At 63.6% G+C, this 10,425-nt stretch overlaps 1 protein-coding gene across 1 annotated transcript; it reads right to left on the bottom strand.

Moving 5' to 3' along the window:
- Positions 1 to 3,403: 3,403 nt before the first annotated feature.
- Positions 3,404 to 10,142, bottom strand: NATD1 (N-acetyltransferase domain containing 1). Its single transcript, XM_062175127.1, has 3 exons — positions 10,016 to 10,142; positions 4,713 to 4,831; positions 3,404 to 4,170 (listed from the first exon to the last, which is right to left on the bottom strand). Exons 1-3 carry the CDS (start codon positions 10,140 to 10,142, stop codon positions 4,054 to 4,056), a joined length of 363 nt encoding a protein of 120 aa, XP_062031111.1. The 3' UTR covers positions 3,404 to 4,053.
- Positions 10,143 to 10,425: the final 283 nt, after the last annotated feature.

The following is a 10,425-nucleotide window of genomic DNA, read 5'->3' as shown; positions in this document are numbered from 1 at the left end:
CTCACTGAGAGGGCGGTGGCCAGGCCAGGCCTGAAGAAAGTTGGAGAGGAAAACCCTCGGTGGCAGGAGCAGCATATGTAAAGGCCCTGGGGCAGGAATGGTGGCAGGGTGAGAAACCACAGGAGGCCGGAGTATGGTCTTGACACAGGCTGTCCTGGGATTTTTTAGACCCCAGCCCACTTGTCCCTTCTTCCATGTCCTCCACGTCTAGGCTGTCACTTTGCAGCACACGAGAGGACATCCTCTCTCACCCCCTCCGCTGCACTGTCTCAGGGGCCCCGCCTCCTCCTCCCTGGCCACTGAAAGATTCCGCCCCTTCCGGGAGGAGTGAGCGTCCTGTCCCCACAGGCGCTAGGAAGTTCTCTGGACCGGGTTTTGGTTCCCAGGCAGCGGGTCAAGCCCGGACTTGCTCCTCCTGCCGCCTCTCCTCTTCCTGGATTCCAGGAGGGAGGAGAGGCCGACCCTGGGAGCACTGATCTAGTAACTTCCAGCGGTCAGGGCAGCCGCTAGGACTAAACCTCCCCAGGGCCCCCTCCCACATTCCACCCTCCCCAATCCAGAAAAACCTCCAAATCTCACTGGGTCAGATCTTGTACCACATCCATGTTTGCTTGGCCTGCAAGGGTCTCCCTTGACCTCCGGCCGGGCTCCTCCCCAGACAGGGGGCTTTCCCTCATAAGTAGAAACACACACACTGGGATGTCGGGTGGGTTCTGAGGCCCACCACTCCCCAGCTGTCGGCAACGGTGGATGAGGCCGGGGCCCCACACCACACCACCAGCTATGAGCAGCTTATGTGTCCGCCAACAGCCAGGTCATCAGAAGAGCTTGTCGGGGGGTGTGGGCTCTGGCAGGAGGTGGGATTGGGGGGCCAGGGGGAGTGATGAGCCACCTGCACACACTCCCAGCAGATTCTGCTGTCGCTCCAGCCTTGTGTGGAGTCAGCTGCCTGAACCCTCAGGGAGTGTCCTTTGCTCACCCTCACTGCCTGCTGCCTGTCTGGCCAGCTTGCAGCTTGCGTAACCAACCCAAGCCCTTCTCACTCTCCTGAGTGGCATTGCTGCTGGGAGCAGAGATCACCTTCCAGAACGGTCCCTCAAAGCTGGGGTCTGCCCCGGTTTGGACTGGAAAGCGGGCATGACCTTGCTGTCAGGTAGGAGTGGGGAATTCATCCCACACCCAAGTTCACGTGCAGGAAACTTAATCCCCAAGGTGACAGTGTTGAGCGGGGCAGGGTGGGGGCTCACGACTGGACAGCTAACATACCCTGGGGTGGGATCCACAGGCTTGCTTGCCCTTCTGACTTCCCTACTGTGGGGTGACCTGGATGAAGGCCCCCTGACCTCCCAGGGCTCCTGGGCTCTAAGAAGCAAATCCGCAGCCTACATAAGCTATCTGGCTTCAGGTACCACCCCAGCAGCACAGACAGGAATGTTATCACCCGTGGAGAACACTCAGAGCGCAAGGGCCCCTTATCATGGTCAAGGTCACCTGGAGACTCCAGAGGGCCCCCCCCCCCCCACCTCTGGGGAATGTTGGCGGAAACCAACACAAGACACCGCATAGACAACCAGACGGTGTCTTCGACGACCAGGAAAGAAATCTCTTTAATATCTCGCAGACGTTAAGACGGATACAGCTGAAAAAACAAAACAAAACAAAACAACGGAAAACCCTCCATCCGACCCTGCGCGGGCTGCAGAGTCACAATGCGAGAACTCACAGCCTCGCTGGATCTCTGGTGTGGAATTCTGGGCACTGATCTGGAAGGAGTGACACCCTGAGAATAGCACAGACTCTTGGGGTGCACGGGGACAAGCCCGAGAGTCCTGGGCTGATGGGGGCAGGGAAGGGTGTGGGTTCGAGGGAAGCCGCTCCCGGGGTCCCTCTGTGTGCAGCCCAGCCATGCACCTGTTGCTCGCACACAGCCCCACGGCTGCCTTGCAAGGGAGCAGGGGACCCGCACCTGCATCTGTTTATTGCTTTCCGTGGTCACCTGTCACCTAGATGCTGAGACCCTGCTACACGGGAGCTTGGGGCTGCCATGGGGTGGGGGGACAGCAGGGGCAGGTTTGTGCCCCGGGGCCGCTCCAGCTGTGTAAGCCTGTGATCACGCACCCCCCTCCCCCCAAGCCTAAGTCTTGTCCTTTGTCCAACAGACCTAGCAGCTGGCAGCTCCAGGGACAGCTGGGAGAGAGAAGTGAGGGTGGCCTTGACCCTACCTAGGAGGGAAAAAAAAAATCCCCAGGAAAGGGCCTGCGCTGGCCTGGCCTGTGGTGGCATCCAGGCTGCTGAGCCAGGGATGGGCGTGGGGGCTGGGATCCTGATGCTGCCACACCCCACGCTCTCACCTGGAAGGCGAGGCCACTTCCCCTCCAGGTTAAACAGAATCACAGCGGGACACCTGCCAAGCCCGCCTGCTCCTCGGTCACACCCCAGAGCTCCCTGGCTGTTAAAAGTGGGGTGATGGCTGTCAGGGTGAGACCAGGGCCCCACGAGGACCTCCATGCCCGCCCCTCCCCCAGCTCCGGCCCTGGAGTTGGCGGTGAGCCATGCCCCTTCCAGACAGGCATCACGCAAGGAGCAGGTGCACGGAGCAGCCAGGGCCCACGGCAGGTCCTGAGTAGAAAGGCACGCAAGTCCTCACCTGCTCCCACTGGCCGAGGAGAAGCAGTGTCCAACCTCGTGCCCCTGCCGAGGGTCTTGTCCCGGCCGTGGACCGGCCCCCAGTGACCAGAGGGCTCCTGGGGCGTCTCGGGCCGGGGCGGGGTACGGGTGAGGCTGGGACGCCAGAGGGGATGGGATAGCACCAGAGGACAGGCCAGCCAGGCCATCAGGATATGTTGGCTGAGGGGTGGATGGGGGCGGGGGAGGGTCTCCCCTGTGGGACCCCGAGGCCTGTTGGTCAAGTACTTGGAGCACAGTCACCTGTTAGGGGACACAGTGTAGGTCAGGTGGCTCCTGGCTACTCCTCGCCAGGTCACTGTGCCACAGGCACTGGGGAGTCTGTGCAGTGTGTGTATGTGTGTGTGTGTGGGAAAGGGAGTGATCCCAGGGAGGGACCCCCTCCCGGGCCGTGGCCTGCTCTCCCCTTGACCTGCCTGGTTGGGAGGGCACATGGGACAGCTGAGCGGGCCTCCTGCAGCCCTGGGTGACAGGTGCTAGGGACGACAACCGCTGCTCGTCTGCAGCGCTGCGCGTGTGCGCATGCTCAGACTGGTAGAAGAGCGCCCGCGCACACGTGGCTGGGGTGGGGACCAAGAAGCAGAACAGGGGTCTCAGCGCCAGCACTGGGTAGAGAAGGGGTGGAGGCCCTGGGACCTGAGACAACCAATAGAAACAACCCCCTGCCCAAAGGAGGGCGGAGGCCACTCTTCCCTCCCCCCCCCCCCCCAAGCCCCAAGGTATCCTGGGGCCCCGCAGCCGCCTGAGCTCAGCCCCTGGAGCTGGCTCCTGGTGGATGGGCCGGTGGGGGCGGGGACCTCCAAGTCCCGCGTGTTCGCGTGTGTGCGTGCGTGCATGTGCGTGTGTGAGTGCGCGCGGCTGAGCCTGGGCTGGCGCTCAGTCCCGGCTCCCCTTGGCTCTTAAACAGCGTCCGTGGGCGCTGGCTCTGGCCGCGCGGCACCTGCCCGGACACAGGATTCTGGAAAGGCGGGGGTGGGCGTGGGCGTGGGATGGAGAGGTGGTGAGCGCTGGTGAGCCGGGGCGCGGCGTGACCGCCCTCGGAAGTTGGCACGCGAGGTTTCTTATTGCTCCTTTTGGCTCCAGGGGCTGTCCTCCTGGTTCGAGCAAGGACAAGACAGCCCCGAGGGGAGGGGGTGGTCACAGAGGGCGGGACCCAGGCCGGCCCAGGGTGGGGGGGGTGGGGTCCTGCACGGCGGCAGGCTGGGGTCCGCGGGCCACTGGGAGCCTTGGACGCCCCTCGGCCTGCTCCCCAGGCACGTAGCCCATCCTCAGCCAGCTGCCTCCGGGAGCCTGACTGGGGGCCTGCGGATGCACGCCCCCCGCCCACCCCGCAGGAACAACTCAGTCTGTGCCCGCCCCTGGGCGCGGTCATGGCTGCAGGCGCTCCAAGTACTGTGGCAGGGGGTTCTCCTTGACGTACTTCTGGATGTACCAGCACGTGAGGTGAGCTTTCAGGTTCTCCTCCACCACGAAGTCCAGGGCGGCCTGGGGCCGGGGTAGGGGAGCAGGGGGCGGGGAGGGGGAAAGAGGGGGAGCAGTCAGACCCCGCAGCGGACATCCCGGGGCCTGTGCTGCCCCCACCCCACCCGGTCAGGGTCTCTGAGTTTCCTCTAGCCCTCACCTCTGCAGGTACAAGCCCCCAGGCGCTACCTCGCTCCTGAGGCCCCCTGGGGCTGAGCAGAGGCCAGGGTGGGTGGGCGGAGGCCGGGGCCAGCTTGGAGGGCCATTCTCTGCTGCAGCAATTCCCCTTGTCAAGCCGGAGCCTGCTATCCAGGCGGCTGGGGTGGGATGAGCCTGTTTGTGTGAACACCCCCCACCCCCGCTCTCCAAAGTTTTTCTGAGCACCTGCTACCTGCCAGGGACTAGGGTCCTAGGATGGGAACGGGTGGCCCAGAACGCTCTTGCCCACATAGAGGTGTGAGGTGACCCTAGTGGGATCACCCATGCTAGGGGCCTGCAGAACAGAAGCCCTGGCCCAGAACAGCTGCTGGCAACCCTGGGAGAAGCCAAGGAGCGTACCCCCTTACCTTGGCCAGGTGCTTGGCGATGCCTCGGCCGCGGTAGGCATCGGGGACCTCGGTGTGCTGCAGGTCCACGATCCGCTTGCCCACATACTCGTAGAGCAGGACGGCCCGGTCATGGCAGCCTGGGCAGTGGGGGTGGGGCAGGGGGAGAAACAGGTGCACTTAGGGATGCCTGAGACCCGAGGCACTCAGGCGCCCCAGGTGCACAGCCCTGGTGTTGGGAGCCACAAAGCTGCTGGAGTTGGATCCTGAGCAAACCTCTCCACACCCAGGCTCTGCGACCGTCAGCGGGGTGAGCGGCAATGCCCCTGCCCCCCACCCCGGCCTTTCGCCCCCTGCCCGCCTGGTGCATGCCTTGGCTACTCCCATCAGTGGCAGCCGCCCCACCTGAGCCCCCTCCCAAGGTCTGGGAGGCCCAGGACCCAGTGCGGGCCACCAGCAGGGCAACTCCAGGAGATTGGGACGAGGCAGAGGTGCGGCAGCAGAGTCCACGCTGACCCATGAAGCCGGGGCAGACAGGTGCCCACGCCTCCTCGCCAGGCCTGTGAGAACTGCAGCTCACTTGTCGCCACCCCTACCACGTTCCCAGGGGAGAAACACGGAATGGGAGTCCCCTCAACCACATCCTCACTGCCCCGACTACCCACCCCTCCACCCATGCCCCTGCCCACCATCTATTAACCCATCCGCTCACCCACCCTTCAGTCCACTCATGCATCCAACCATCCATCCATTCAACCATCCATCTACCCATACATCAAGTCACCCATGTATCCATACATCAAGTCATCCACCCACCCACCCACTCATTCATTCACCTCCCATCCTTCCACACATCCATCCATCCATTCATGAACATATCTATCCATCCAACCACCTGCCCACTCATCTATTAACCTATCCACGCATCCACCCTTTGATCCACTCATGCGCCCAACCACCCACCTACCCAAGCATGAATGCATCCGTTCATCAATTCAACCATCCAACTTCCCATTCATACCCATCCATTCAACCATCCATCTACCCATTCATACTCATTCATTCACCTGCCCACCATTCATCTGTCCATTCATCTATCCACTGACCCATTTACTAACAGATCCAGCCATCCACCCACCCATTCACTGACCTTTAGATCCACTCTAGCCCAGCCACCCACCCACTCACCAACCCATACACTTGCTCATCAAGCCATGCCTTACTTCTGTCCACTCTTCCATCCACACATCCACCCACCAAATGGTTACTGAACACAGAGAGAGCTTTAGGTACCGGGGGACAAAGCAACAAACAAGCCAATTAAGAAGTCCTGGTTTCCTGAAACTGACACTGAGGGGGGTCAAGGCAGTGAACAAACAAAGCAAGTGACTGCACAGGGAGGCAGGGATGGAGCAGCAGTGCCAGGAGTACTGGGTGGTGGACAGAGACAGGAAGGAGGAGAGGGCGGAGGTCACGTGACGTCTGAGGGAACAGTGTTGTAGGCAGAGGGATCAGCCAGTGCAAAGGCTCTGAGGTGCGAAATGACTGAGCCAGAACACGCGCATTACGGTACGTGCAACATGTATGGGTCTCTGCTCCCACATGAGCCCAGCAAGACGTGCTCAGGGATTCTCACGGTGGCACATTTGGTCCCCATCATCCACTTTCCTATGTCTTGTGATAGGGACAGCGAGAGGGGCTGGGGTGGCTGGAACGGACAAGGGGAGGCTGGGAGAGCTGAGGGCAGGGCGGAGGCAGGAGCTGGGAGCCACAGGAGGGTCCTCCGTGGAGGAGGCACGGGGGTGACTTGTGACTTCCCAGGATCCGTCTGGCTGCAGAGAGATGAGCAGCTGGGGCAGGGGCAGTGACCGCAGAGGGCGGAGGCAGCAGGGGGGCTGACGGCTGACCTGGGCGTGGTCAACCAGAGAAACAAGAGTCCAGGATAACTCCAAGGTCTCGTGTCCAGCAGTCGCAAACCCAGGAAGGGCCATGAAGCCAGCAGGAGAGCACCTGTGAGCTGAGGGGTAAACAGGCCGGCGCAGCTAGGGGGAAGAGCCGGGGAAGCACAGGCCAAGGGCGTGGCCCGTGCAAAGGCCCTGGGGTTGGAAGACCCAATTCTCTGGCCCTGAAAGGGCCGCCTCTGTTTCAGAAGCAAACCTTATTTTCATCAGCCTGCCTCCCAAGCACTGGAGAACCCCCTCCCAAATGTTTCTTGGGCCCCCAGGTCCTGGCCATGGCAGGAGGAAGACTGACAGGGACAGCAGAACAGGGCCCAGCCCAGGGAGGGTGCTTTCTGGCCGCCCAGTGCCTCCCATCTTCCTCCCAAAGCTCCAGGAGGCGACAATCTCCTCCTCTGTGTCCAGTGAGGACGCTGAGGCCACACGGCCTGGTCTCATGGTGGGTCCAAGAGGAAGTGGCATCCAGACCCGACCCACGCTCTCAACGACCTGCCTGCAGGCCCTGTTCTGGGCTGCTCCCTCTGCCCGGGCTGCTGTCCCCTCTTCTCTGCCCCATGCTCTCAGGCCCCCTGGCACCAGTGTCTCCCAGTCGTGGGGCCTGATGACCACTCTGGATCATGCCTACTGCGTTTGGCCATGGCCCAAGCCATGGCCTCCGCTGCCGCCTGCCCTGGCCACATGGCATAGGCCTTGGGCTTTGGCTCTGCACCTGTAGCCGGCAAACACTGGGACACTGTTCTGGCCCTGACCTGGTCACCCAGGGAGCTGCCTGGCCTCACAGAGGGGACCTCTCTGGAGCAAGGACCTGCAGAGATCCCAAGGCAGATATGGAGATGGGCAGCCTGGGTGGTGGGAATGGCATGTGCAAAGGCCCTGGGGTAGGCTGATGAAAGAACAGCGAAGGAGGCCAGGGTGGTTAGGCGGGAATGAGTGTGTGTAGGGTGTGTGTGTGTGTGTGTGTGTCAGTTCAGGGGGTCTCCTACAAATAGTCCTGACTCCCACAGCTCCACCCACACCCAAACAGGGAAACTGAGGCCCAGAGGGGCTGGGGGCTGGGGGGGGTCTTGTCTGTGGTTCTGGTCCCCGTGGTCCCTGGAGACAGCTGAACATGGCCACGCCAAGCTGGAGGCCCCGTAGCTCCCCTGAACTTGCTGATTTTCCATTGGGCGCTGAGCCCCGGTGATGTCCCTGGGGGAGTCAGGCACTGCCTCCCGGGGGCAGCCCCCAGGCATGCCCAGGACCACGGGGCGGGGAGCCCTTCCTTTGTCGCTCCAGAGCCCCAATGTCACTTCCCCAGAGGCTTCCTCAGGCCAGTGGGGGGGTCAGGGCGCCCCCAGATGAGGAGACTGAGGCAGGGGCCCGGCCAGAACCCAGGTCTCAGGGAGTGGAGGCGTGGGACCACCCACAAGCAGGTGCAGGAGGAGGTATGGGGGAGGGGCCCTCTGGGCTGCCTGCAGGTGCACAGCTTGGTGGGGGGGGGGGAACGTGGGTGGCTCAGGGGTGGCCACAGGCCACTCCCTGCAGGGCCCTGGCCGACGTGGCCTGACACAGCCAGCAGGCAGGCGAGGACCAGTGGGAAGGGACTCCCAGCCCCAGCCCTCGCTGAGCATGCTGGGATCTCAGCCCTGACTGGGGGGAGGGGGAGGAGGAAGACTGCAGGAGGGATGGGGGGGGGAGGGGAGGGGGCGGGGCCACAGCCTGCAGGTGACAGCCCTCCTCTGATGGAGGCGGGGCCTCCCTTTGGGCTCAGCCACCTCTCTTGCCTTTGTTTTCCTGGCTGTAGAATGGGAAGCTGCCCCTTACAGAGCAGACCTGGGGTCAGTCAACCCTGTGCTCACTGCTCGGATCTGTGCAGTAGCCACCTTCCAGCTCCATCCTGCCCGCCGCAGTCTTGCTTCCCGTGGAGCCTCTGCTCAGGACCCTCCTGGGAGCCTGTGTCACCCAGAGCCAAGGAGAGGCTCCCCCTGGTTCACACCTGTGAGCCCTGCACCATCTGTGCGCTCCATGGCCCAATCTCCTCTCTCCGTGCCTCCACCTCCTGCTGCCCTGAGCACCACAGGGCCTTTGCACTTGCTGCTCCCTCCACCTGGACCACTCCCCTGCTGTTGCTCTGTTTCTCACTGCCTTCCGGGACCCCTGGTTCCAACAGCAGCCCTGCGCCCTGGCACATTCTCCCCACCTAGCCCCCGGGGTCCTGGTTTTCCAAGACATATTCGACAATTCACTCCATCTGCTGTCCCTGGAGCCCCCCACTCCCCCAGCACCTAGAAGAGCATGTGACACAGTCGGTGCTCAGCACACCCTTGGGGCATGGGATCTCGGTTTTCCCACATGGGAGGGGCAAAGTCCCAGGGCAAGTCCCTGCACGTCTCCTTTGGGAACCAGGAGAGGGGTTTTCAGTGTCTCTCCAGGGATACAGCAAGCGCTCAATAATGCAGCTGCTCAAACATCTTCCCTCATCCAGACACAGAGCTCGCAGGAAGAGAATCAGCCTAGCTCTGGCACCGGGGACAGCCAGGACACGGACACACACGCACACCCAGAGCCACAGGCCCTTCCTCCCCTGCAGGGTTCCAAGGAGGCCCGAGTCCAGATGCAAATAGCACACTGGTTCCCCAAACACCCAGCTTCCGCCCTGCCAGGGGGCAGGTCCCAGAAAGAGGCAAGATGGGAACTGTGGCTGGGCACGACCTGCAGGGCTGTCCTGTGGTCCGGCTGGAAGCCGTGGCTTGACCCAGTGCCCAGCACGGCCCAAATGCGGGTGGGCCTGGCGCCCAGCACAGTCCAAATGGGGCTGGGCCCTTCTTGACCTTGGCCAACTTGGGTCAAGTGTGGGTGGGGGCCAGGGGCACCCCCAACTCATTAGCTGACTTCAGACAAGTGTCTCCTTTACCTGGGCCTTTGCCTTCCCGGCTCAGAAATGGGTACAGTAACCTTGGGGGCTCTCCTCGCTGGAACAGCCTGTAGGGGGGCGGGGGGGGGGGGCGTACAGGGAGGGCCTGGTCCCAGGATTCCTAATTCTGTCCGTCCCTGGAGAGCGGGCGGGTGTGGGCTGGTATAAAAGTTCTCTCCAGGAAACTGCGCTCTGCGGCTGCCACGCGCCGCACCAGCCCGGATCCAGGACGGACGACGCTCCCCAGGGTGCTGGGGGAGAAACTAAGGCACGGGGTGGGGGGGGGGGGCGAGGCACCCAGCCCAAACCTCTGAGCCGCTGGGGCAGGGGCAGGCCGGTGGGCGCCCCCGGAGACGCCCAGACGGCCCGGCCCGGGGCAGGTGCGGGGCCCCCGCGCGCCCCCACCCCGCCCGCCCGCGACGCCTCTCCCCCGGGGCTGCGCAAACAAAAGGCGGGGGCGCGCGGCGCGTTACCGTTGAGGCGGACGGTGAACTGGCGGCGCTGCCGGTCGTGCTCCACGCGGATGGGGCAGCCCTGCTCCGGCGGCGCGGCGGTGGCGGCGGCGGCGGTGGCGGTGGCGGTGGCCGCCGAGTGCGCCATCTGCGCGCGGGCGCGGGCGGCTGCGGGGCGGCTGCGGGGAGGCTGCGGGGCGGCGGGGCGGCCGGGAGCGCGCGGGCGGCGGCCACACACACACACACACACACACACACAAAAGGACGGCGCGGGGCGGCGGGGCGGCGGGGCGGCGGGGTCTCTGTGTCTGAGTGTCTGTGCGTCGGGGAGGGGGGCGGCCAGGAAATCAGCTGTGCGGTCACGTGCGGCGCGCAGCCAATGGGCGCGCGGCCTTTTTGTTTTGATACATTCCTGTCGGCTCTTAAAGGGG

The sequence above is a fragment of the Lepus europaeus genome, chromosome 18, assembly GCF_033115175.1.
Source record: "Lepus europaeus isolate LE1 chromosome 18, mLepTim1.pri, whole genome shotgun sequence".
Lineage (NCBI taxonomy): Eukaryota > Metazoa > Chordata > Mammalia > Lagomorpha > Leporidae > Lepus > Lepus europaeus.
The sequence above is the reverse complement of the archived record's forward strand: the minus strand, read 5'-3'. Positions and strand labels throughout refer to the sequence as shown.